This window comes from Nelusetta ayraudi, unplaced genomic scaffold (assembly GCF_046127955.1).
Source record: "Nelusetta ayraudi isolate G7.1 ecotype Tasmania unplaced genomic scaffold, CSIRO-AGI_Nayr_v1 ptg000070l, whole genome shotgun sequence".
Taxonomy (NCBI): domain Eukaryota; kingdom Metazoa; phylum Chordata; class Actinopteri; order Tetraodontiformes; family Monacanthidae; genus Nelusetta; species Nelusetta ayraudi.
This window is the reverse complement of record NW_027466120.1, coordinates 3149460-3175000: the sequence shown is the minus strand read 5'-3', so window position 1 is coordinate 3175000 and position 25541 is coordinate 3149460. Positions and strand designations below refer to the sequence as shown.

Below are 25541 nucleotides of genomic sequence, written 5' to 3'. Positions count from 1 at the left end.
AAAATATGTATAAATCAAAAATTTGCATCAGAATTAGAAAAATGTATAAAGCGGGTATGTTTATTTGATGAAATATATGCAGGAAAAAATGCCATCTTCATGCTTCTCTTCATGACTGTTTACTGAACACATCCTGAGTCATAAAGAAAAATAACACAGACAACTAATTAAAAAGAGACTAACTTGACAATCATTTAAGTTAATGTTCATTTGTATGTTAAATATAATGGAACTTGGGAAAAATATTTAGTCAAACTAGTTATTTTGTTTTGTATTCCAAGATGGGGAATTCATATTAGACGTCATTAAATTACACAAATATTTATCTTTCTTTTTTTTTTTAAATGCAATCACACAACACACCCCGCCCCCCCAAAAATCTCTAATGACGATAAAATTTGGAAAGCTGTGTGCTTTTTTTTTTTTTTAAAGATAAAATTAATTAAGCATTCTGCTATCTTGCAATAATAATCAGAGACCAAATACATGATTGTTTTCACAACGTGAGGATTACCTTCTTCATCTTTAGCATTTTTCCAATCAGCAAGTGCAACGATTAAGTGCTGAAGAACAGCTCGTCTAAGAAGGATGATCACTGCGGCGGTGGCGGGGACGGGCGCGGGGGGATCACATGATTAAGATCAATCTCTAATTTAGTGACAGTGCTGTGACAGCGGGGGAAAAAATCCAAGAGGGATTTGTTTCGAAACGGAACAGTGAGCATGGACACTAGAGCGCCATCTGACTTTGAGCTATTTGAGTTTTGTCACGAACCCTCAGAGAAGGAAGTGCAGCTCCTGCACTGACACGACGAACACACAAACAAGAACTTCCTCACTAAATCAATCAAACTTAAATTAAAAGAAAGGTAAAAATGAGAAGACAGAAACACAGAACAAACTGAGTAAGTGACTGAAGATGATGACGACAATTTCTGATCCATATGGCTTCACTTCGGAGGCAAGGCAACGCATCACGGGACGAGGTTCGGGGTTAGTCCAAAATAAAGTAGAAATGTGTTATAAATTTAAATCTGTTAAGAAGTTCAACTCAAAGTTTATACGTCGACGGGTTGAGGAAACCTGTGATACTGCAATCTGCTTGTCTTTGTTTCTGAGGAGAGAGGTGGAGGGGCCAGTTGAGGAGAGGTTTGCGGCTACAACACGGGAGTCGGCTCAGGTGTCAAGTGTTCCGTTTCACACACTGAGGAGGAAGCGGTGCGACAGTGAGCCGTGTTTGAGGGGGGGGGGCTTCAAAAAGCCGACACCTCCCCCAACCCCGCTCGGTGTTCCAGGCGGCTCTCCTCTCCCGCAGTCACACGTCTTGTCGCTCAGTGGTGGGCGATTAGAGGGAAGAGCCAGCGGAGCGTCTGAGCCGCTCGTCGTCGTCGTGGTCGTCTCGACGCCGGCGCTATTTGAGGAAGCCTTTGTAGAGCAACTGCGAGTGGCCCGTCCCCCTCTCGTTCTCCAGGCAGAACAGCAGGTCCCTGAGGTTGACTCTGGTGATGCGCTGTCGCATGAACTGCCTGGAGCCGGTTCCGCTGGAGCCGCCGGGCTGAGAGGCCCCTGATCCCGAGCCCTAGTGGTGCAAAATGGGTGAAAGTTTTCTCTTTGTGTTTTTTTTAAACCAATTTGGTTTAATTTACCATTTACAGGTTCAGTCCGTAAAATCTGACTTCATTTATTATAATTTTATATTAGTAAAATTTTAACATACTACCCAAGAAGACATCAATATAAATTATATAAATATATGAGAAAATTAATTAAAAAAAAATATATATACACACACACACATATACAATACAGACACACACACTCTATATATAAACACATATGAAACGCGCTGTCAGACGAGCTTCCTTAAAAATTGTACACACTGGACCATTAAGTTTGTTTTGTTGAAGTTTTTTAAAAACTCAGCATTTCTGTGCCCCCCCACCTCCACCACCCAGTCTTTACCTCTGCGCTGGCACCCTGAACCGGTGAGTCCATTTTCCGTTTCTTCCGGGGGCCGATGGCGGCCAGGGCCGTCAGGTTGGCTTCCCTCTGCCTGATCTGAGCCAGTTCCAGCTGCTGCATCTGTAGAAGCCAGCGGAGGGACGCGGTCACTCACGGGGGGTAGACCTTGGGGCCACCACGACCCTCCCCCTTGCCCATCCCACCACCTCCCCTCCAACCACTCATCGAGGGCTCACCTCTTTGGCCTTCTGTTTGAGCCGAAGCTGCTCGGGGTCCTCCTGCCGCGACCGCGACTGGGGGGGGTTAACAAATCACGACAATTGAGAATATGTTCAATTCATTTCAGTCGTTGTATTCAGTCACTTGGCCGGTGGACTGATTTTCTATTCTCCTGAGAAAATGTGGAGTGACGGCAGATCGCTGGGAGCCTGTTACCTTGGCAGCCTTCAGGAGAATCTCCCTCTCCTGCTCCTCCTTCCTCTGCTTCTCCATCTGATCCAGCTGCTCGAAGAACTTGAGCTGGGTGCGCACGTCGTCGAGCTGCTCGTGCTGCTCCACCTCCTGGAGGGTGAACAGAAATGAAGCGGGGGGGCGGAGGGGGGGGGGGGGGTTAGGCAGCGGCGATCGCGTCCGCAAACTTCAACGATGAACCAAACAAAATCGGCACCTTGAGACTGAGGTTTTTCAGCTGAGCCACTTGCGTCACTTTCTCCAGCAGATTCTGCAGCCGCTGCTGCGTCGCATGGGAGATGAAGTTGACCACGTCGGGGCCCAGCTCGCTGACGCCAAACTTCTTGCCTGTCGTTTGAAGAGGACATTTGTGAGACACGCGTTGACGAGGCCGCACTTTCTCCTCTCAAAGGTCACGGAGACCTCACCGATCTCTAGAGCTCTCCTGCTCAGCGAGGGGGTGGAGAGGAAGGTCTCGTCTTTACAGGAGCGAGTCACGGAGCCCACCAGCTCCGAGTTGGTTGCCAAGATACGGGCGCTCTCCTCCGACAGGTTGACCCCCGCCATGGAGGCCACGTCATTGATATCATCGTCGTCCCTAGATGAGGCGGAGAAGGCAGCGCACCGTTTGTGAATAGAAACTGGAGGTTCCCTAAGAACATTCGGGTTCTAATCTCTTAAAGAGGAAATAAAAAAAATGACTGTACATGTACAAAAAAAAAAAAAAAAAATGTATCACTTAAAATCAATAGACCTTTAATTATATCGACAATTTTTATGCTCATTAATCTGTTTCATGTCATAAACTGAGCCATTAGTTACACTTGTTGAGTTTAATGTGAATGTTAAAGCATCTCTGTGATCAATTCTGCCCTGCTCTGTTTGAATAGCCATAGTACACAAGGTAATATGAAGGATTTATTGAGCAGAACGGATAGGGTTGTTGACGGTGTGTCAGGAAAAGGAAATCAGCTATGATGCATTATCATGGCCAGCTATGCTTCAACTAGCTGGACAAATGAAATGAGAAATTAGGATAATAATCACTACATTAGGTTCAGAACTTTTCCTTGTTTAGAAAAATTATCCACACGCGCACACACACACACACACACACACACACACACACACACACACACACACACACACACACACACACACACACGTAGTTGATGAAATTCATCCACAAGACTCGCCAAGACTTTATAATTCTAAACTACTACTAAACAACTTTAAGAAGTGAAAGCAGTATTTTTTTTAACTTGCATCCACCAAACCAAGTGTGTATTTGGTGACCAGTGTTTCAGACAGAGTGATAAATAGCATCTGGATGTGTCACAAAACCTGAAAGTTTCCCCTCCGGCCTCCTTGTGCTTGTTCTTCTGAACAGCAGTGAGAGGGGACTGACCGACGACATGAACCGCTTTCATCCCCGGAGCCATCGGTTGCTTCACGCCTGGAATCAGTTTAGAACAACACAGGGTAAATTTCTAACCAGGTAAAGAGCACTTGGTGGTACAACTGCAGAAATATTTGGGCAGGTAAAGGCATGTATTGATACCGAAATGATAAAAAAAAATTCAGTTGCCGTTTGTTTTGTAAGTTCAAAGTCATTATGTTGTAACCACAAAAATCCCCAAGGTGGCAGCACTTCCATGCTGCAAGGAGATGGACTCAGATCCAGTTTTGTCTTTTTTCAGTAAAGCTCACTGTGTCATGTATCTAAAATAAATAATAAAGTATAAAATAAAATATTAAAACTATTAATAGTAAACTACTATAAAACCTCTCAGGTTAAGTCACCTGGAATAATTGCTGCTTTGCTGTATCTTCCACAGGGCAACTCAACGTGCTCTACATCGAGTGCAAAAGCAAGTTCTCAGTGAGCCATTAGTGCCCTTCATCATCACAATTTGAGGCTTCAAATTAGACAAGGTGGTGTTTCTGCAAACACTTTCAAGTCCGTGTAACAGGCAAAAGAAGTAAAAGATAGACTTTTATTATTCCTCAGAAGATTTCTTTGAGACAGATGTGCAACATTTTGTTGTATGTATTATTTTATGTGTATTTTATGTTATTTTTTATTTTAAAAGAAAAAACAAAACAAATAACAACAACCATCCCACACCTGTCTGCAGCTGACCCACAATGATGCGGCTGTGAGGTTGTCCTCTGAGTGTCACCACTGAAGGCTGAGCCAGTGTCATCTGCGGCCTTGCCATTGTTGCCTGTTGCTGAGGCACAATCTGTACAGAGACACAATCAATAAGCAATATAAAACAACCTTGCAGCCAAGGCTTCTACTTCCCCAAGCTAAAAATACAAAAAGAATTACCAGTCCAGCTTTACTGAGAGGTGTCTGAGAGAGGCTGATGACTGTGGTTTTGCTCGCCGCGGTGCTGCTAACCGTGTTAGCAGCGGTGGAGAGAGGAGGGCGTAGCACCACGGCGGTCAAGGTTTTGGACGCCGCGGCTGCTGCTTGGGTGCTGCCCTGAGGCTGCAGACTATCCTGGATGAAGGCCTCGATGTCGGGGGTCATCTGCCGCAGCATCGGGAGACTTCTCTGCAGCCAGACAGGAGACGGAAGGAGATTATCTTCAGAATCACATTCCCTGACAAAGTTAATGTGAATGACTTTGACACGCAAACAGGTTTTCTAATCCTCTTACAGTGAGGAACAGTGGGCAATGCTGAAGGCCTGCCATTAAAACCGAGAGAGGAGGAGGAGATTGATGGCTCATATAAAGCAAGCTGCGCTCGTCTCACCTTAAGGAAAGGCACAAGGTACGGCTGTGGTGATGACTTAAGCTCCTTGTATAACCTGCTGGTGAACTCTTCAGGTTCTAGCTTCCCTTCCTGTTGAGGCACAAAGACAAGCTCAGAAAGAATAAACACTGTGTTTGCATGTGCAGAATCTACATAGTCTTCAATCAGATAAAATCATCTTAATTCAAGCCAGGGCAGACGTGTGCTTAGATTTGTAGAATCCAGATGTAGTTTATCTCGTCACGCTGTGCTGTGCAGTTGTATGTATTTATGTAAACAAAGCTCCCTGATGGAAGGCAAAAAAAAAGAAGAAAAAAAGTGCATCTACCAGCAGCTTCTTGATGAGCTCTTTCACACTGGCAGTAGTCTGAGGCGACTGCTGTCCATGAGCCAGCTTGATCAATGTGGACAGAAAGTTTCGACACTTTTTCACGTTCTCCAGCGTCTCCTGCAAGCACGTGCACAAAAACGTACAGTTGGTGTTGCGACGGTGACAAAGGGAAAGAAGAGTTGGTTTCAGGGTGGGTTCTCTTACTGCAGTGATGGGTGTCGGAGCGACAGCCGCCCCGGTGGCACTGAGGGTGCCCGTTCTCTGCGTGACCGCAGTGGCCACAGAGCCGGCCTGCATCGTGGTGGCCGTGCCCAGTGGCTGCCCCGGGGTGGCCGCACTTCCTCCTAGCATAACGGTGTTCTGTGTAGAAACAATGGGATATGCAGCCGTGAGACAAGTGGCAGGAAAATGACAAGGCCAGGAAACAGGTTTGATTTGTGGTCCTATATACAGTAGCTGGTACTCAACTATACTACTATGACTACTACTACAAGGACTACTACTACTACTAATAACAATAACAATAATAATAACAATAACAATAACAATAATAATAATAATAGAGACCAAAAAGAAGACAAACCAGATGCCAAAATGAGAACTTTGCTTAAATATTGTTTTGAATTAAAGAGCTGTGCAATTCTATTCTTGTCAATACACCAACATATTTTTGGACAAACACCTTGCTTCTTAGAGACAACATTTCACCATAATAAGGGTAAATATAACACACAATGCATTCTATTCCCTAATTCACAGAAGCCACCAGCCGTAAGTGTGAATATCTGACAAGTTCAAAGTCCATTGGATAGACTTCTGTCCTTATTTGTGAGGGAAAAAAGCTTGTTTTACTATAAGGCAATATTTTTGATTGATGTAAGTAAACGATGGTTTTGAATGAAATAAGACATCAACCTGTCTTCCTCAAATTATTCTAGCTGTAGAGTGTGAGTAAGCAGACTAGTTAGACTGCTTGAGTTATGAGCCCAGATTAATCTGCAAAGTGCATTTTGCTGTTGTCTATTAAATGGCCTGCAGTGAAAATGTAAACATGTCTTGGAGACATGGTTACATTACCTGCAGTACAGGAGGTCTTTGCAATGTAGTAGTGGCTGTCACAGTCGTGTGTACTGCAGAACCCTGCTTTATTATTGTGGTGGGCGTAACAGGACGAGTCATCAGGGATGCTGCTGGAGCCTGCACAGACAGAAATTGATTTATTTACTTCATTTTTATTACTTTCTTTGTGTTTTAAGTTAGTTGTAAAACTGTACTGGTCCATAAATCTGTTAAATCTGAAATAATTGTACTTTCACAGAAAAAGATGTTTATTTAACCAGTGCCCACAGTACATTACAATGGCTACATCAAAGGCGGATAAATATATATTTAGATTGAACAGAATTACCATTAATATAAACTTTCAACAAAGAACATATTCTATGCTTCATGAGCCATCATTAATAAATCCCTTTTTCTCAGTGTTGGCCGTATGGTACTTATGATTCATCTGTTCCAGTACCTGCAGAGAAGTGATCTGGACAGGTGGAGTGCTGGTAGGGACAGGTCGCGGTGTCATGGCGCTCTGGGACTGCGACTGAGCCTGAATGTGTGCCAGGGTCTGCTGAGGAATCATGAGCAGCTGCCCACTCTCACTGCGAACCAAAACCATGCCTGCAAGATGTGCGCATGAAACGGCTTAGGATATCAATGGTTAGGATTTTTCTGGGCTTAGTCATGGTCTTAGTCATGACCCTCATGAGTATGCTCCGCATGCACAAAGGCATGTAAGTTTATCTACCGATGAGACTGATTTTATACATGTACTTGACCAGCATGAACTCTGAATGGGATGTCTTACATCCTGACCATTTCAAGACGACATCTCAACATGCAAGAAGATATGACAAACTATTTATCTGCGCTTTAAACATGGCGGTTTGGTGAACTGTGATAATGCGCATGAGGATGATGTTGTTGTTGTTGTTGTTGTTGTTGTTGTTGCTGTAATCATATGAAAGTATAATGAGTGATGAAAATGCACTGCTAAGTGCCCTGGCCTAAAACAAAGTGTTGGAGCCAAGTGTGGAATTACAGTTACAGTTCCACTAGAGTTACGTAAATATAATGAATAAACCTTGTTGCCAAATTCTGAGTAACTACAATGAGCAATGATGTAGCCTCTTCTTGTAAAGTCAGTTGATCTTTGCCTGACTAATTCTAAGCAGCAAAGCTAATTTCATTCTGGTTACATAAAGACGCAAGAGCAAAAGAGCAAACTGTTACAATTGAAGAGGGATTTTCTTAACTTTGTTGCAAAAACTCTTGAAGAAGTGTTTGGCACAATGGTTGGATATCCAGACAGTTATCATTACTTCAATAAGCTATATATCTATTATGTGGTCAAAAAAAAAAAAGTACAGTACAACATTATATCTCTCTCCCCATGTGTCTCCCCATCGTGTCTGATTCACACAAATGCAACATTGAAACCTTTTCAATAAAGGTTTAGGAAAGCGCTACAATTCTTCCAGCAGGAATTTACCTGGAGGCAGCTGAATGTTCTGGATGTTTGTTGAGTTGGTCTGAGGCTGAGTGACCCGAGGGGCCAGCACCTGTTGAGTCACGGTTCGGATTGCGCCGGCAGGAGTGCTGGTCATCGTGGATGGTGTCGAAGTCCTCAGCGTCTGCAAAACAGTCGGGCTCCTCACGATGGCAGCGGGAGACGTCACGATGTGGCCACCGGACTGAATGATAGTTTTAGCCGAGTCCACCTTGTTGACAGCGGAACCGGTCGGACTGCTGACGCAAACAGCTGTCGATGTGGTGAGACTCTGCGAGGCGCTGGAGGGAGTTTGCATAGGCGGCCTTGAGAGCGTCACCGTCGGCACACTTTGCGCAGCCTGGTGAGAAGAAATCACAGTGTTTTCCGCGCTCGCCGGGGAAGTCCGAGTGATCGCGCTGGGTGCCATGGAAAGAACTGCTGAGCTGTCGTTGCTCGCAGTGACGGGTCCGTTGTTGACAGTCGACACGGCGGGCTGCGGTTCGCCGCCACCGCCGCCGGTGTCAACAGATGCGCCTCCGGAGACGTGACAGTTCACCAGCACTGTACTTCCATTCAAAGTTTGCACTCCAGCCGTTCCGCTTTTGTCAACTCCAGGTGATGCGTCCGACACCGCGGAAACCACTCCGCCGGCTACTCCAGTTTTCGACTGCGTTTGAGTGGCTGTCATGCTCGGTCCAGCCGCCGATGCGGTCTCGGTTGGTCCATCCATGCTCGAGGCGTGGGAACTTGTACTGTTAACGACACCTCCCCGCACTTCTGCTCAGGCGGCGGCGGAAGCACATGAAAACAAGACGGGTGTCGAGCAACTCCCCCGTTCGAAATAGTTCCAAGAAACGGAAAACTCCGCGCCAAGTCAACAACTATCAGTTTGACAGTGTGACCAAAATGAGCTGTTGTTAGCTAACCGGAGCGGGCAGCTATCTTACCTGCTTTAGCAGGCTCTTGTTGTGAAAGTCCCATTTTGCTGCTCTAAACACTAGAATTAGTACATACAGCTGAACTTCAGTCGTTATGTGCGGCTGGCAGAACCTTGTTTAGACAGTTGACACAACCCAACGCTGACGAGGGAGACTCCGGAGCACCAACTAAATAACTAACTACTTTTTCTACCACCTCTGTGTTGAGGAAAACATCATCCAGCAAATCGGAACCCACCGCCATCTTTGCCTGGGTACGTTCGCTCGAGCGACGCATGCGCCGATTGGATGCACCCCGGATGACGCGGTCTGTGTGTTTGCTCCGATTGGTTCGCGGACGGAAATAAAGGCTGGAACAAATGGTTGCGAGCTGCATGGTGTCGTGTTGTCGCTGGCTGTCAGTCCCGTCAGAAAACATCACGATACTACGAGCAGCTCTGCATTTCGGCGGGTTCTAATCACACCGACGACACTCCAAGACAGTCTGGGTTGCACAATGCCCATGTACAGTGTTACGCAAAGTTCTCTGTATCCATGTGACTTTCGGTTAAACCTCTCAAAATGGCTGCGTTGTTTTTATTTTTCCATGACAGCTCTAACTGTGACCACGACAAGAGAAAGCAGTGATGACAGTTCACAGTGTATTTATTATGCTATTTTTATTTAAAGAAACTAATAGCTTAATGGCAAATATAGGTACAATTACAATAAACTGCCTTGTGGGTTGAAACTGGAACGCACTAAACATCGGTTGTCTCACTGTCAGGTGCATTTGAAGCGCAATCAGTGGGCGTGGCCTGATGTCACCTGGGGACGCTTATAAAGGTCACGCTGTGGTTTGAACACGAGGTAGTTGAGCGTTTTTTATGCTTGCTAGTCTGGATCAGTCCATAACTATGAGCTCTGCTCAGCCATATATTGGTTGTAGGATAGGGTTAATTTCAAAAGCCCAAAATCGCTATGAAGGATTTCTCTACACAATTGACAGAGCGAATTCCACAGTTGTACTGGCAAAAGGTGAGTGTTTTTACTTGGTGACCGGCATCATTTCAGTTGTTTCAGTATAATTTCATGGGTTTAAAGCAATGCATCACTTTTATTGGGTATTTATTCTTCTACAGTCAAATGTTTTGGAACAGAGGGTAGACCCACTGACAGACCAACACCACCCAAAGATGATGTCTATGATTATATCACATTCCGTGGAAGTGATATCAAGGATATCACGCTATCTGAACCTCCAAGATCTCACCGTGGCTTACCCCCTGATCCTATTATAGTACAAGTATACAAGAACTGCGCAATCTATGCCCAGCATTGAATCATCATTCAAAGATAAATTGCTTAAGCAAGTCATCCCATGTCTTAATTGAGTCATGTCTTAATTCAGTCTTCTAGTGCAACCTCCTCCAGCCTCTACCCTCCTTGTGGATCATTTAGCCCTCTGAGGATGCCTGCGTCCTACAATCGGCTTGCTGCTAGCCCACTATTGAATCAACAGTATGCTGCAGCTCTTGGTAAGTTCCTGGCTATATAGGTGCAGAAGATTCTGAAGTCCCTTCATTGTCCGAACACGAGTCAAGAATTTCTTAACACGTGTAGTCTTTCAATATAAAGTATCATATGTATTGTATAACTTCATAGTATATTTAACGAGAATGGCAAAACAAGTTTCTGTTGGACTAAAGTTAAAAAAATTTAAACCGCATGGTACAAATAATCTTCACTATAGAACATGGCCGACGACATCATCCTCACTCTTCATATCCAAACTAAACCTCTCTGAGATTGACTCTCATAGAGTGCACAACGCAACTGAAATCCCGGATGAGGTCTTTCTTTACGAATGGCCTACACTTGCAGGGCTTCATGTCAGAAGGGGCCCCATGGTGGAAAAGGCCGTCCAAACTCTCCATATGGATAGAAGACAAAGGGGAGGATCAACTGCGTCGCAGGAGCTGCAGTGGGAGAGGAGTGTTCAGAGAAACGGAAGAGAAAATTACCAAGCCAGAATGAGCACTGGAGCCACCAGTAAGCATAGAAGTAACATTTGTCTATCTTACTAAATTAACTCAACAGTTTGAATATATGAAAAATATGTGGGTTTAGGCTATGCCTCACGCTCATCTCTGTATCTGAGATCATGCACTAAAAGGGATATTTGAAGATGTATATCTATAGTTGTTGGTTTTTTTTTTTTTGTTTAGTTTTTCTCCATTTATTTCAGGAAAAACAGGACAGGGCATGCCAAGTGCTCAGCAAGCAAACCAGTATAACGGAAATGAAAACAGACCACCACAAAGGAGAAGGCAAGGTGGCTGCTGAAAAAAGGGAAATTGGGAAGTAGAACCTCCAAAATGTAGGTCATTTTAGAAACTTTTTTTCTTCAGGTCCCCGCCGGCGTAGAAACCGTAAGAGGGGCCAACTCATGGTGGCAAACACTCCCTCTGCAACCCTCAAGTTTGAAACAGACTTTGACTTTGATTTGTCAAACGCACAGTTTATTAAAGAGGAGCTGGAGAGGGAGGTGCTAAACAGAGTGCATGTGAAAGGTTGGTGTTCGATTTATTTTTAAATGCACAATGTCTTTCGAACATGTATGTAGATTTCAATTTAATGTTTTTTCTTAAATAATAGATATTCAATGGGATCGCTGCATTATTTCCATTTGTTGTTGTTTTTTCATTATTATTGGGCTTTATTAGTGTCCTGTACAAGGCTCTTATAGTACACTTCTACTTTCAGAGGGAAGTCTTGAGCCACCAGTCAAAGAGGAGTTGTATTCAACAGCAGATGATCTCTTTGGACCAAAATTCTACTACGACAAGGCCAAGTCCTTCTATGACAATATCTCCTCTGACAAGAAGTTCCGGTAAACTAGTGGCATTTTGATCAGGAACATGAGAAAACCGTGCGCTCATGGTTAATGAACAGGTTTATGCCTCTTTGTCGAATGCTGATTTCAGACTCACTTGGGCAGAAGAGCGGAAGCGTAATCTGGAGACTTTTGGAGTTCCTGGAAGGTTCTTGGGAGGCCAAGGCTCCAGAGGTGGATTAGCTGGGAGAAGAGGGCGAGGTATTGTCCAGACTCGATCTTCTTACTGAACCAGAAATGAACAACTGTAAAGGTCAGACTTCAAAAAAGAGAGCTTAAGAAGAAAAGCAACTCCCATTCTGTGAAAAAAAAACGTTTGTTTTCTTTACCTGAGGAAGTTTTCCCGCTTTCATTAGTGGAGCAATTTCATTTATTTTTTCTCCCCTCGTCACTCAATTGGCCTCACTTTTGAATTATATTATGAATTGTCCACGACATTGCTTTACTTGATTCCTTATTTTTCTATTTTCAAGATATAGGACTTTTTTTTTTTTTTTTTGTCATTTCATAGCTCAGATTTTTTTTTTTTTTTTTTTTTTTTTTCAAAATGGTTCTACAAGGGTTTTTGCTTCTAAAATGAATTGGTTTCATGTTCAAAGTTTATGGCTTTACCTCGGCGGAGCATTTGTTTCACGTGTGCTTTAATTTAATTTACACATGTTGGAGAGTGTACACATAACAATGAAATGAACTAACGTAAAATGTAATTAAATGGTAAAGGGGGTGCCAATGTAAATAAACTTGCTGCTTGAAATTGCTGATTTGCGTTTCTCATGCTGTTATTGGGTACTGATAAGACCTGTCAATGATCCTAATCCATTCAGACCTGGAACTCTGTAGTATTTATTTAATTCCATATTGATACGCAGGCTTTTTTAATTTAATATATAGGGCAAGATTTTTTTTATTTATTTTTTTGGCCTTTGTTAAAGATGCCAGCTGCGTGCTTGTTCTGTGAAATACCAGGGAAATGTGTCCTAGCAGTGTTCAGCATATTCTCTAGTTTAAGTGCAACTTCTGCAAGCTCTCCTCGGCACTTGGCGCACGCTGACCGTGGGCTAATTGGCTTTTATGAATCAAAGGTTGAGGATGGAGCGAGGGGAAAGTGGCTGGCTACTCGCAGTCCGGGTCGTACCAAACACTGAGGGAGAGGGTTTCACCCCCGACATGTCACAGTTTATTATCGCTGCGACAATTACCGCGCCTTGTCGACATTACGTCTTTCACAAAATTCCACCTTTGATTGCGTCTAATTAAACGAACTATTATTCAATCTCTTTTTTTTTTTTTTCTAGAACAGAACGTCCCTCTTAGCCCCACACCCCTCCCGTTTCTTAACAATGGCCAAACTGTGTAACCAAACAGAGGGGGTGAGCTCGGGCTATTAAACATTAGAATAAAAGACGCGGCTTTTATTTCCCTCCCGCACATGACAAAAAATGTCCGTGGCGTTTTCGTCCGCGCGCCCCAGGAGCAAAGGGGAGGTGACGCAGCAAACCATTCAGAAGGTAACTTCGTCGCCGCGCTTTTTGGATTGAAAATCATGTAGCGCTGTGGCTGACGGGGAGCGGCGTGCGCGTCTGCCGCCGGTGCGCGGAAAGTAGCCTGTGGTGGCGGCAGTGGACGTCAGGAAGAATGGCACTGGTTCAAATGCTGTCCAGCTCGAGGTGTGAACCAAACAAAGCCCGTGACCGCGACGTGCACGGGCGAGAGGCTCCTGGGCTCGTCGCTGTCTGGAGCGGTGCGTTCAGTGTGTGATGCCGTCGGTCCGCCTCTTCCTGCCTGCTGATCTGATCCGTGCCTTTTTGCGAGTGACAGTCAAAAGAAAATGTATAAACGGTTCATATTTTAGAGGCTAAGCCCTTTAAATACCATTTCGAATCTAAAGTGGTCGACTCGCTTTTTGTTTTTGTTTTTTGTTTTTTTTGTTTTTTTTTCCCCCCTGCGGGATGATTGGCAGACACGCGTCTCGTTGCGTTCAGATAACAGACGAACGCTTTGTTGTAAATACGGCGACAGGCACTCGCTCAGCTTCCAGCTGTGCGGAGGGCATCGCAGGACAATTTCCGAGCGTCACCGTGCTGCACGTTTTTAACCTTGACCAAACGTCTGATTTGAGTGATTTAGGTGTACGATAATAATACTAATCAATCAAACAAACAAAAACTGAGGTTTTTCACTTTTGAATGATGGCATAAAATCCAGGTTGCTCAGAGCTGGTATTTAATTTTTGCTCTTGTGTTTAATAGAAACGGGAGGGAACTGACCCAGAATAGCCCTTCTGACGCTCGCTGAAGTTCTGGGAATCTAGGGCAACTGCACTGCAGATCCCAATTTAGTGTTTAATTCACCGTGTATCTGTGACCTGAGATGACTGAGATTTTTTTTTCTTTTTCTTTCTTTCTTTTTTTTTTTTTACGCCTGAAGATGCTTGACGAAAACCATCATTTAATACAGTGTATAATGGATTACCAAAGCAAAGGCAAGACAGCTGAATGCACACAGTAAGTGTTTTTTCTGTGTCTTAACTGCCTTTTAAAAGTCATATGTTTAAAGTTCTATGGTTTGTTTATCTGTAATTCCCCCTCATTTGAAAGGTATCAGCAGGTCCTGCACAGAAATCTTGTTTACTTGGCTACAATAGCAGATTCAAATCAAAACATGCAGTCGCTCCTCCCGGCAGTAAGTATGTCCTTTTTATTTATTTCTTTAAATAATAATAATTTAAAAAAAACCAGCAACACTAGCAACAAATTAATTAGCCATTAGGAGAAGATGGTGTTCTGGCAGGCGTTTGAGTGGTTTTCCACAATAAAAATGTCATCCTCCACTGGCTGCCATCAGCATGTTAAGTGCTCTTAATGGACTGACTTGGAATTGTCAAGAAAGTAGGGATGATATCCAGTGCATTTTTAATGTTGTTTGCTGCTGATAAGGGACATACATATAAAAAGCATTTCACAAATCACAATTCCCACATTTTACCAACCAAGTATGCATTCAAAAGCAATAGTAAACACTCACTTTGAATGCATTTGTCCACTGAGTATTTCTGAAAAACAAAGAGACTTCATTGTTTGGAATAGCTGGCCGAAGTGTAACATAGGTGGAACATGTTCTCGACTATTTGTCTACTTTGGTCAATAGATGCTTTTCCCCCCTCTTTTAGCCTCCGTCTACCAACATGTCCATGGGTCCTGGAGGAATTGGCCAGAGCAGTGGGCATACGCAGAATAACTTGAATGACAGCATGGCACCAGGATTACCCCCTACGTCAATGATGCAGAGCCAAATGAGCAATGGTGAGATTTTCTGAAAACAATTTTCTCTACACATCTTACCAAGACCCACGTCAGTATTGCTATCCTGCGCCATATGCTGACTGCTCGATCGGCTTGCTAACTGTCTGATTCCGGCCGAGATGCATGCATGTCTTGAACCTCTGGTTCTTGCCCCTCACCGATTTCTCCAATGCCGCTTTCCCTGCACGGTATGCACAGTTGAATCCTGAACTAATGGCCACAGAGCCATTTTTTATTTCACAGTTACATGCACCCAATTTTGCTTTCATCCTCTTCCTAACACATCATTAATGCTCATCGCTTAATCGTTCTACCCATTAAGCCAAGCTTCCTGTAAGGATGAACTGAATGTGGGTTCATGATTAATGTGCCATGGCACCTCATGGGAACGTGGGCTGGCTGCTCTGACTGTGTGTGTGTGTCGTCAGGCCCGAGTCATGCCCACATGCAGCAGCAGCAGCAGTCTGGTCAGGTGCAGTCGACTATTCCCTCAACAGCCCTCAGCCTTCCCGCCAGCAGCTATGGTAGCTCAGCCTCAGCCCCTGGCTACAGCCACTCTGTGCCCTCCACCCAGGGCAGCATGGCCCATGGCCCTGGACTTGGCTATGGCTCCTCATCCTCCTCGTCTTCCTCCACATCCTCATCCTCTTCGTCCTCCACCCGCAGCAACCTCAACATGCAGTCCAATCAAGGTGAGCCAGGTGTAAAGTGGCCTGATTGTCAGGAATTTGCCCATTTTTGTAGAATGATGCAGTATTGTAGGTAACGTAGGATCGTCTATGATGTAATATTTGGCATGCTGATGAAGTTATGAAGACATTGGGGTAAGAAGACAATTAGCAAAAACAAATGATTCATTGAAAACACCTGAATGTGTATTTTTGTATCTATACTTTCTAGTCACTTAAATCATTCCACGGTGCTTGTACACATTCAGTTCATCAAAGAGGCTTGTCTCCTTGTAACCTCAAACTGGGATGCAGCCCTCCTTTCCCCGGATGTCATGTGTACTCACTGAATCTATGCTTATGCACTGACTGCAGAGTATTTAATTTAAGACATTTACCTACTGCCATGGATCCCCGCTTGCTTTAACCCACCCCTTCTTTCCATTGACCTCTTGCTTTGTTTGTGTTTCAGCCAAGTTATTTCCATTCCTTTAATTCTTGGTCAGGAGAATGCCACGTATGATTATGAATGCCAACACTGCCATGTGCACTGAGTATGTGTGTATCTTGACATATGAGATCTCTGCCTCCAAAATCCTTACCCCCTTTCCCAGTCTCTATGATGCACCAACAGTCTGCCGCGCCGCAGTACTCCTCGGCCCAGGCCGGGGGGCAACACTATCAGGGTCAACAGACCATGGGTATGATGGGTCAGAGCAGCCAAGGTAACAGTATGATGCCCCAAAGGCCAATGGGATCCTACCGCGCCTCGCAGCAAGGTAGGTGGCCAACTTCATCCATTGTTCCACATAAAAATATGTATTGTGACTTTGAATTTGCTGTGTTTGAATGTAACTGTTTCTATAAATGAAGGAGTGGGAAAAAAGTTGGTGTAGCATACTAACTGCTTGGATCACATCTGCATTCAAAGCTCATAATGCCAGAATCATTTAATTAACCAGGGTTAATTAAAAGGTCATGAATTTTCTAGTTGTCTATCAGCAGCTTTCATGGGCGTGTTGGAGGTGTTTTACTCATGCCGCATTCTGTTCCTGTTTTCTCTCACTCCATTTGTGCTCCGTCAGCATCTACCTAATAATAGCTCTATCCTGTCTTGCTTTGTGTTCTGAGGGGTGTCGGACAAAACAAACACTAATTTCTACACGTGAAAATGGGAGTGCTCTTTTCAGGACAGTGAGCCACATTCATAGCTTTATATTTTTAGTAGATATAAATGTGTCCTTGTGGGATTGTGTAACGTCGTACATCGGATGTAAAAATATGTCAGTGTTTTAAGGTTTTTGTAAGGCAAAGTGATTACTAACCACATAGTAGTTGCAGCTGCAGAGATCCTCGCTCAGTTAGGGCTCTTTGGTCGTTTTTGGGCCTTCCGCTGGTTTGCTATTAAATTGTCCTGCTTTTGTTGCAAATAAAAATGTCGGGTTCATCTTTGCTGCAGCAATAACAGCTTTGTTCTCAAGCTTGCAATCGCTTCTACCTGACTGTTGCAGTTGTGCAGTTGTGTTTGGACTGGTTGGAAACATTTCAGTTGGGAAATTTTGCAAATATATTCATGGGATTCAGAACTCTAAACTCTAAACTTGATAGAGAACCTGGAGTTTCTGCACACCAAGCACTAATCAGAGCCAATAGCTAATAATTGACATTTGTCCTTTCTTGGTTTTACAGTAAAGATTACATGTGATATAATCATTGATATCATCATTACCCAGATGTGTGAAAGTTAAAGGTATTTTGCAAAATGTAACTAAAATAGCATTTCTTTCACGTGAGAATTCAATATTTTTTTCCTATTAATTAATGACAACAATGACAATCCAAAAACGCCTCATAAAATGGTTAAATAACTAAATAAAAAAAAGTCCCTGTACAACCTTTTTAATCTACAAATAAATTCCAATTGGTCTAAAAAAAAAATTGTGTAACCAACCGTGGTTTCACCTGTCTTGCAGGTTCTGCACAGCAGTACATGGGACGAGATGATTTCTACGGAGAGCAGTATGGACACACTCAGAGCTCCAGCGAGCCCAAAAACCAGCAGTATTACCCAGATGGTAATCGTGCACAACCATAAACTCCATACACGCAGCTCAGAGCAATCCCAATTCCAGGACTTGACTCCATCCACAAGCCAAAATTACAAAAGAAGACTCAAACCACAATTCGCCTCAAATCTTTCCCCCCCAGTGTGTCTGTGTCCATACTGTCCCCTTTGGTGTGCAGAAGCTTCAGGTTTCAGAGAGCGTTGAGCAACGAGATTTAGAAAAGCACAAAAACCTTCTTCTGGGTATAAGAAGAACTGTTGTTCGTGCAAGTCCTCTTATCATCTTACGTGTGTTATGAATGATACGAACAGATGTGTGATGCATCTTAATCATGTAAGATGTGCCCTTGTGGAAGTGTTTGCATTTGTTGAATCGTGTCCTCCACAGGTCATGGCGAGTATTCATATCAGCAGTCTTCATATGGTGAGCAAGGTTACGACAGGTCCTTTGATGAATCTGCACAGCACTATTACGAAGGGGGTAACTGTCAGTTTGCAACCTGCTGGTTGTTATTGAGACATTCTTCTATTCCCGACTAGGACTGGCTCCTGCAAAGTAATAACTAAAGCGTGTCTTTACTTCAAGGCAACTCTCAGTACGGTCAACAACAGACCCAGTATCAGCAGGGCTCAGGACAGCCGCAACCCTTCAGCCAACAGCAGTACTCCTCTCAACAAGGCTACAGTGGACAGCCGCAGGCATATGGTCAGAGCAACCCACACAAAGTATTTTTGTACGGACACACTCAGTGGATGCATTAATAAACGAAATGTCAAATTGTGCAGCAGGTTCTGGCCAAGGTGCTGCTTCCCAGTATTCTCAGTATCAACAGGGCCAAAGCCAGCAGTATGGCTCCTACCGGCCCTCCCAGGGAGGCCCTGGAGCACAGACACAGAGGCCCTATGCATATGAGCAGGTATCTCATTCATCTCTCATTTGGCATCTCTTGTTTATTCACTCTCACATACTTAGTTCGACTTACTCGGCCTGGTGAAGTTTAGGGCTTCAGTCACACTATGTGTCCATTTCTACTCATTATTACATTACTGGCATTACCATGGTTGTGCATTTGGTTTAAATGCATTTTTTTTTGTCATTTTACCTGTCAAAATCCTTCAGGAATGGATGAAAGATTACTAAACTTATCAACCACTTTAAAAACAACATGGGGACAAATAAAAGTATTACAGACACAAAAACAGATAAGACACTAAAACAATAAGACAATAAATGAACACACGTCAAACCTTTATTGCACAAAGTAATTCACAGTGAGCAATAATGGCACACCATATCCGATGCAGTTTTTGTTCCTATGCTAACATTTTTTTTTTCAATTTTATCTTTTTATTGCAGGGCCAGTATGGCAATTATCAGCAATAAAGTGTGCCACTGTTGCTGTTGGGTGGAAATGGGAATGGATCAGTTCAACATCTCCGCTGGGGACACGGAGGTGCATTAGATGAAATGTCATCCTGACTCCAGAAACAATAACTCACAGAGTCATAAGTGACTGTTTCCTTATTTGTTTTCTAATCTACAAAAGTTGTATGTGAACGCTGATATTATCAAACTACTGGTCAGTTTCTGTTAAACTCTTCATATGAATTGAATGTGGATCTAAAAAAGAAAATTGCCTTTATTCCCCTCAACTTTTTCTTTGATCTTCCCCTTGTCTGAATACCGTCTTTCATTTGAAGGTTTATTTTATAAGCTTTTTTTTTTTTTTTTCTTTTTTCTTTTTGGTACACTCAGAAAATCTGTAGTTACTATACAAAGCACATTTGCCCAGAAGGAAAATTTTCCTTGATATTCATTGAAAGAATATAACAAATTCTTGATTTTACTTCTGTCTACCGTACTGCTCTGCAGTACTTTAGATAAGGGAAAATCATTAAACAAAGCGAAAAGCTATGGTCCTTGAACCTTGCTTGTTCTGCGGTTGTGCTAGTCATACTGTGATGTGTTGCTATGTGACCTTACATTATGTGTTTTCACTATGTCTTAATGAGGTTATTGCTAGCTGATTGCTGCAGACTGTACATCATTGTTCCTAATTGCCATACATTGTGGTTGTAGTTAAACGTTCTGTTTGCAATGACATCACTCTGTCCAGACATATTGGTATGAGATGCATTGTCATTGACAGATGCCCTTTAGTCAAAGTTTTATACAAATAACATGTTGCGAATGTGACAGCACTTTATTTTGCAATGACAGTGTATTTTGTTTTTATACAATGTTTTGTATTGTAGTGCAATTCAGGCTGGGTTTTTTTTTTTCTTAAATCCTCAAAAAGCCAAAGTATCACAGGAATTGAACAGTGCTCAGTCCTACACTTCCAATTTTATAAGTGCAATAGACTTAGTCATTTTGAGGTTGGCTCTTGTTAATCGTTCTATAGTGTTTTCTTTATTTTGTTGCCAATAATGGGTTATGTTTTTAATTGTTTTATGTTTAACTGTCATATTTACGGTGTATCTTCAGCGTCTGTATCTCTTTATTATTTATTTTTTATTTATTTTAAAGTAGAACACTTCTGGGCATTTCAACTAGCTTTGTATTTTCCAGTTCAAGCAGTAATAAGTACAACTGTGATGATGAGGAACAAACTTACGCCACTGTACATTAAAGAGTAACAACTTATCTCTTACTACAAGAGTTGCAGTCATTTTCCAGGGTTAATTAAGAATGCAAGATATACAGATGGCTGTCAAACAGCTTTTTATGTACAACTTAACAGTGACAATCACAGGATTCTCTATAACACACTGAATTTGTATTAGTATTTTATTTGTCTGCGAACTTAATATGTCTAGCATGTCTTTACAGTTTGATGTAATGTGTCATCACTGATATGGGTGGTACATATCTTGTGTGTGTGTGTGCGTGTGCGTGGGGTTGGGGTGAGGGGGTCTGCGTGTGTTTGCGCAGTAGTTGGCTTGGTTGTGTTTGTATGTAAAATATAAAGTCTGGTATGTGTTATCAAAATGAATGTCATTTCTCTCTTGTGAGAGTGCATTGCCTGATTTTATCTGCTGTCTTTTGTAACTGTTTGTTATATTACAAAATTAAACTGATATTTACATGTTGTTTAATCTTTAAATGTCGCAGATGGCTCATCGGGTTTAAAGTTGCCTTTTATTGCAGAAGTTCAAGGTTTCAACTTGTAAGAACTTTATAAAGAAATGTCACAATATATTTGATATATATTTGGGATTTATATACTCATGTTAAAAACAAAAAAAAGGAACTGTAGCAGTTTGTAGCTTCTGTTAGTATTGTCGGTAAAGACGTTTAATATCGCACAAACATAGATAAAGAAAAATCATTTTTGTAGTATCTGGTTTTTTTAATTACTTTTTGAATGTTCATGTTCCCGTTATATCCAGTGCAATCATAGGAATAACACAATTTCCTACTTACATACAGTATTTTTCCAGTTATAATAACAGTTAAACGTAATGTTTTTACGTTGATGCGGCTGCACAGGCTCATCGCAGTCTTTATCGGTTATGACGAGTTTAATACAGACAAATACGATACAATTTAAAAAAAAAAGGGGGGGGGGAAACGTCGTTTATAAATGTCTTTTCTTTTTCTCCATTTTCATGCATATAATATATTGAACGTTTCAATGGAAAAAGCTGTTACGTCCATTTAAAAAAAAGGAAGGAGTCTATCTATTAAACCCTTTATCATTTGCCCCTTGTATTTTGCTCACAAATCGGCTTCCGTAGATAGGGGAAATGACGTTACCAGTGAGTGGGCGGAGTCAGCGTCAAACCTCCCAAGTTTGCAATGACAAGTGTAGTAACTGTAGCGCAACCAGTTATTTATCAGTCATATCTCTCTTCTAAACGTATACTACAGTTTGATCCGGTTATCAACATTCACTTCCTTGACACGATTTCCCTCGAAACGTTTAAATGTAAGAACACAGTTTACTGAGCCCTTTTATAAGTCAGTATGTTGGCGACGCTAGCGACCGGCAGAAGCCACCGGAGGCTTTTAAGTGGCATAGCTTTAGGATTTCTATTACGACACGAACTCGGGACAAATGTATTTAGCTTGGCCAGAAGTGTGAGCACGACATGTGTGCTCTGCGCCAAAGAGCGAGGAAGGCCGAAGAAGGCAGAGCTGTCCGAAAAGAAGCTGGTAGGCTACGTTTCTGAACTTAATTTCTATACCAATGTCTATTTGTTCGTGTTTCCAAGTGTACTGTGTTTAAATACAGTGACAGTTAAATATACGTGCATTTTCTCAACTAAAATGCGCTTTTGTGTGGTTGTGGTTGTGAAAGGCTGCTTCATAGGATCTCGAGTTGATAATAATTAAGGAATTATGTGCCTACGCATATTATTATAGCAATGACAAAGGCGAGGCCAACTTAATGTAAAAACATGGATCAAGTGTTTCTTGAAAGTTGTATAAAAATTAAATATATATTGAAACAAAACTCAGAGGTTATTGCTGACATGCTGTTGATATATTTTTTTTCTCTCGTGCCATTTTCTTATTGTGAGCTCCAAAACAGACTGTTGGTCCTACAGAATGATGTCTTGTCCTGTCTTGATTTTACCCCCTAGATCCGTCACTTTGTAGACCATCGACGTGTGAAGCTCGTGGCTGGATGTGGTGGTAAAGGAGTATGCAGCTTTCACAGTGAGCCTCGAAAGGAGTGGGGTGGGCCAGATGGAGGGAATGGAGGGGATGGAGGAAGCCTCATTATCAAGGGTAAGTCTTCCAGGCAAAGGAAAATATGCTGACAGTTGAGTGTTTCATTTCTTTTTCGTCAAGCGTGATTTGTAACGTGATGTTTCTAAAGTAATACTTTTTTTTTTAATTATTTTTTTTTTACACTTAATCACCCTACAGCCAACAAGGTCATTAAATCACTGGCACAAGTTGTTCCAGTTTACAAAGGGGAAGATGGCCAGTCAGGAGCCAGCAAAAACTGTTACGGCAGAAATGGCAACACAACTTACATTCATGTGAGTCCATGGATCATTGTGAAAACACTCACTTTAATTCTTTTATTCATTTTTTTTTTTTTTTGGGTCAGTTACGACTTTACTCATAGCCTTGCCTCTGATGTTTCTCTAACTTGTAGGTACCAGTGGGCACCGTGGTGAAGGAGCACGGAAAGACGATCATTGATCTTTCCCAGCATGGCCAGGAATACATGGCTGCGTTTGGCGGGTTGGGCGGAAAGGGGAATCGATTTTTCCTGTCTAATGAGAACCGTGCCCCGATGACAGCAACCCCAGGAACACCAGGACAGGAGAGGAGCCTTCAGCTGGAACTCCGGACTATGGCCCACGCCGGACTGGTAAGGAAAAGCGGCTTTTTTCCCCAGTCTCTTGTTTACATTTTAAAAATTAACTGCCATAATTGTACATGTCTGTCTCCACGCAGGTGGGGTTTCCGAATGCTGGGAAATCCTCCTTGTTAAGAGCCATCTCCAACGCCAAGCCTGCTGTGGCTGCCTACCCTTTTACAACACTCAACCCACACGTTGGAATTGTCAAGTACAGGGATCATGAGCAAGTTGCAGGTATTTATTTATTGTGTTGGATTCTAAAAACACAACTTGTAATTATCTTTAATGGCATCTTACAAAGTAACAATGTCAAATTCTCCAGAAAGATTTGTAAAAAAGTGCAGTTGGCTTTGCAAACACAACAACAACAATTTAAACTTTAAATGTACAAAAAGTGTCACCTCACACACACGCCTAATAACCTCATGCTAAACAAGGAATTCACTGATCAAGTGGAGTTTGAGTGTATCTTCAAATCTCTTTTCTTCCCCAATCTAACTAACATTCTTAATAGAATAACAACTGTAGCTTACCATTAACAGACAAAGAAATCCATGTCCTGCAAAAAAACAACACTTGTTTCACACCATTATACGTTTACACCAGGGGTCCCCAAACTACGGCCCGCGGGCCACATCCGGCCCGCTGCGTGTCTCTGTCCGGCAGTCATACCCCCCCCCCCCCCCCGCCACGTCACTTTGCCGACACGTTAGCGTAGCGCGATAGCGTGCTCCCGCCCCCATTCCCCCACTCAACAAAGAAATGCCCACCCCCCCTCCCTCAACGAACCGTGGCCCGCCGACATGATGCAGTTCCGTCATGTGGCCCCTTGCTAAAACAGTTGGGAGACCACTGGTTTACACTGTCAGTCAAACACTTTTAATAGTGCATTTTTATGCTACTGTTAAAAATTCCTAGTACTAAGTTCATATCCCTCCATTTTTAATTCCTGTAACGTGTCAATTCAAATGTTCTTCTCCTGCATGTAGTTGCTGACATTCCCGGCCTCATTCGAGGGGCCCACCTCAACCGAGGGCTGGGCATTGCTTTTCTGCGGCACATAGAGCGCTGCCGTTTCCTCCTCTTTGTATTGGACCTGTCTACTCCTGAACCGTGGACACAGCTCCAGCACTTGCATCATGAACTGGACCAGTATGAGTCTGGCCTTTCAAAGAGACCCCAGGCCATTGTGGCCAACAAAATGGACCTACCCGAAGCCCGTAGCAATCTGGAGAGCCTGAGGAGCTGCGTCACACAGCGCGTCATCCCCGTCTCAGCTCTCACAGGACACAACACTGAGGAGCTCATCCTTCACCTAAGGGAGCTGTATGATGGCTACCTTCAAGATGACAGCACTGATGAAGGCAATCCTGTAAAATGGTAGAAGCAACATTTCCCTGTTGTTGCACTGATGTGTGTCTTATTTGTACTGAAACTGGAAGACTTATTATATTTAATAAACTTTCTTAATATATAATTGAATCCCATCCAGGGTTTCAGAAGACCTCAGTAATTTCTGGAAATGCTGTTTCAAAAGTACACTTCACACACCTTACCAACACCCTGACCTTGGTGTTCATGCATGAATTTCTGATGGCCTTACTTCTAAATTTTTCAGATCTTTTTTTTTAAGATATCAGTGAATGATTCCGAAAAGTGTGTGCTGGATCTGAAGAGCAGGAGTTGAACCTGAACACCAAGATAGCCTGAGTGTTCCTCTGGCTCTCTTAATAAAAGATAAGTGATACAATGTAATAATAATGAATGCAGTGGAATTGGTCAGATTTTTGTGTGTGTGTTTAAGTAATAACCCAGTTGTTTTTAGCTCAGCTCAGCTTTGACAGGTAAAATGAAATAAATAAATAATTAATAATAATTAAAAAAATAAAAATAAAAAAAACACAAAAAAAATGACTAAGGAGATACCGAGTGTCCACTACAGTTGCGGTTAACACACAAGAAACCATAGCTTCAACAGTGGGGTAAGTTGGCTGGCTGCTTGTTTGTGTTCTAATGTGGTCATACACTGCCATCTTGAGGGATTCTGAAACATAGTTTTGGCTATTAACAAATCCATTCCTTCTGTGACCAAATGGGACCCACGTTACTGCATCTACTACATCTCTGTAGCATACACTCGGTCAAACTTTTTTGGACAACTAAACTATTGTCGTTTTGGAAACGTTTACTTTGCTGTCGTTGCATTCATACACTACTTCTACTATCTCATCTACATGCAATTATCGTCGCAACCTTGTGGTGGCGCTACCGGCTTATGTAAAACTTCGCTCATGTTGAGCCTAAATGTCAGAAGAA

At 42.7% G+C, this 25541-nt stretch overlaps 4 protein-coding genes across 11 annotated transcripts in view; 3 read left to right on the top strand and 1 right to left on the bottom strand.

The window, feature by feature from the left end:
- Positions 1-9073, bottom strand: part of taf4a (TAF4A RNA polymerase II, TATA box binding protein (TBP)-associated factor) — a 9331-nt gene extending 258 nt beyond the window's left edge. The window contains exons 1-15 of the mRNA XM_076041721.1: positions 8054-9073; positions 7031-7182; positions 6586-6705; positions 5713-5868; positions 5506-5625; positions 5178-5267; positions 4747-4974; positions 4540-4657; positions 3756-3867; positions 2840-3009; positions 2629-2759; positions 2397-2522; positions 2198-2254; positions 1962-2081; positions 1-1578 (exon numbers count right to left, since the gene is read on the bottom strand). The exon at positions 1-1578 is cut by the window's left edge and continues 258 nt beyond it. Of these exons, the coding sequence (XP_075897836.1) occupies positions 1411-1578; positions 1962-2081; positions 2198-2254; positions 2397-2522; positions 2629-2759; positions 2840-3009; positions 3756-3867; positions 4540-4657; positions 4747-4974; positions 5178-5267; positions 5506-5625; positions 5713-5868; positions 6586-6705; positions 7031-7182; positions 8054-8783 (2598 nt within the window). The 5' untranslated portion in view covers positions 8784-9073 and the 3' untranslated portion in view covers positions 1-1410. The remainder of the gene's footprint in view (positions 1579-1961; positions 2082-2197; positions 2255-2396; positions 2523-2628; positions 2760-2839; positions 3010-3755; positions 3868-4539; positions 4658-4746; positions 4975-5177; positions 5268-5505; positions 5626-5712; positions 5869-6585; positions 6706-7030; positions 7183-8053) is intronic.
- A 300-nt stretch (positions 9074-9373) lies between these two features.
- On the top strand, positions 9374-12620 carry lsm14b (LSM family member 14B). 3 transcript variants are annotated; one of them, XM_076041731.1, is made up of 8 exons: positions 9374-10008; positions 10113-10276; positions 10382-10508; positions 10855-11022; positions 11219-11305; positions 11382-11543; positions 11737-11863; positions 11926-12620. In XM_076041731.1, the coding sequence occupies exons 1-8, from the start codon at positions 9858-9860 to the stop codon at positions 12047-12049; spliced, it is 1110 nt and encodes a 369-aa protein (XP_075897846.1). In that variant the 5' UTR covers positions 9374-9857; the 3' UTR covers positions 12050-12620. The 3 variants fall into 3 exon arrangements, with proteins under 3 accessions (XP_075897846.1, XP_075897844.1, XP_075897843.1); XM_076041729.1 differs by having other exon boundaries at positions 9651-10008; positions 10113-10270; positions 11958-12620; XM_076041728.1 differs by having other exon boundaries at positions 9661-10008; positions 11958-12620.
- A 115-nt stretch (positions 12621-12735) lies between these two features.
- LOC142898661 (calcium-responsive transactivator-like) lies at positions 12736-21000 on the top strand. 6 transcript variants are annotated; one of them, XM_076041724.1, is made up of 11 exons: positions 12736-13374; positions 14294-14370; positions 14464-14548; positions 15036-15168; positions 15597-15860; positions 16451-16615; positions 17810-17911; positions 18290-18382; positions 18488-18607; positions 18688-18818; positions 19259-21000. In XM_076041724.1, the coding sequence occupies exons 1-11, from the start codon at positions 13306-13308 to the stop codon at positions 19283-19285; spliced, it is 1266 nt and encodes a 421-aa protein (XP_075897839.1). In that variant the 5' UTR covers positions 12736-13305; the 3' UTR covers positions 19286-21000. The 6 variants fall into 6 exon arrangements, with proteins under 6 accessions (XP_075897839.1, XP_075897838.1, XP_075897837.1 ...); XM_076041723.1 differs by having other exon boundaries at positions 18290-18388; positions 18691-18818; XM_076041722.1 differs by having other exon boundaries at positions 18290-18388.
- Positions 21001-21672: 672 nt separating this feature from the next.
- On the top strand, positions 21673-24710 carry mtg2 (mitochondrial ribosome-associated GTPase 2). Its single transcript, XM_076042150.1, has 6 exons — positions 21673-22060; positions 22492-22639; positions 22781-22896; positions 23016-23234; positions 23321-23459; positions 24215-24710. Exons 1-6 carry the CDS (start codon positions 21872-21874, stop codon positions 24607-24609), a joined length of 1206 nt encoding a protein of 401 aa, XP_075898265.1. The 5' UTR covers positions 21673-21871; the 3' UTR covers positions 24610-24710.
- The last annotated feature ends 831 nt before the right edge of the window (positions 24711-25541 follow it).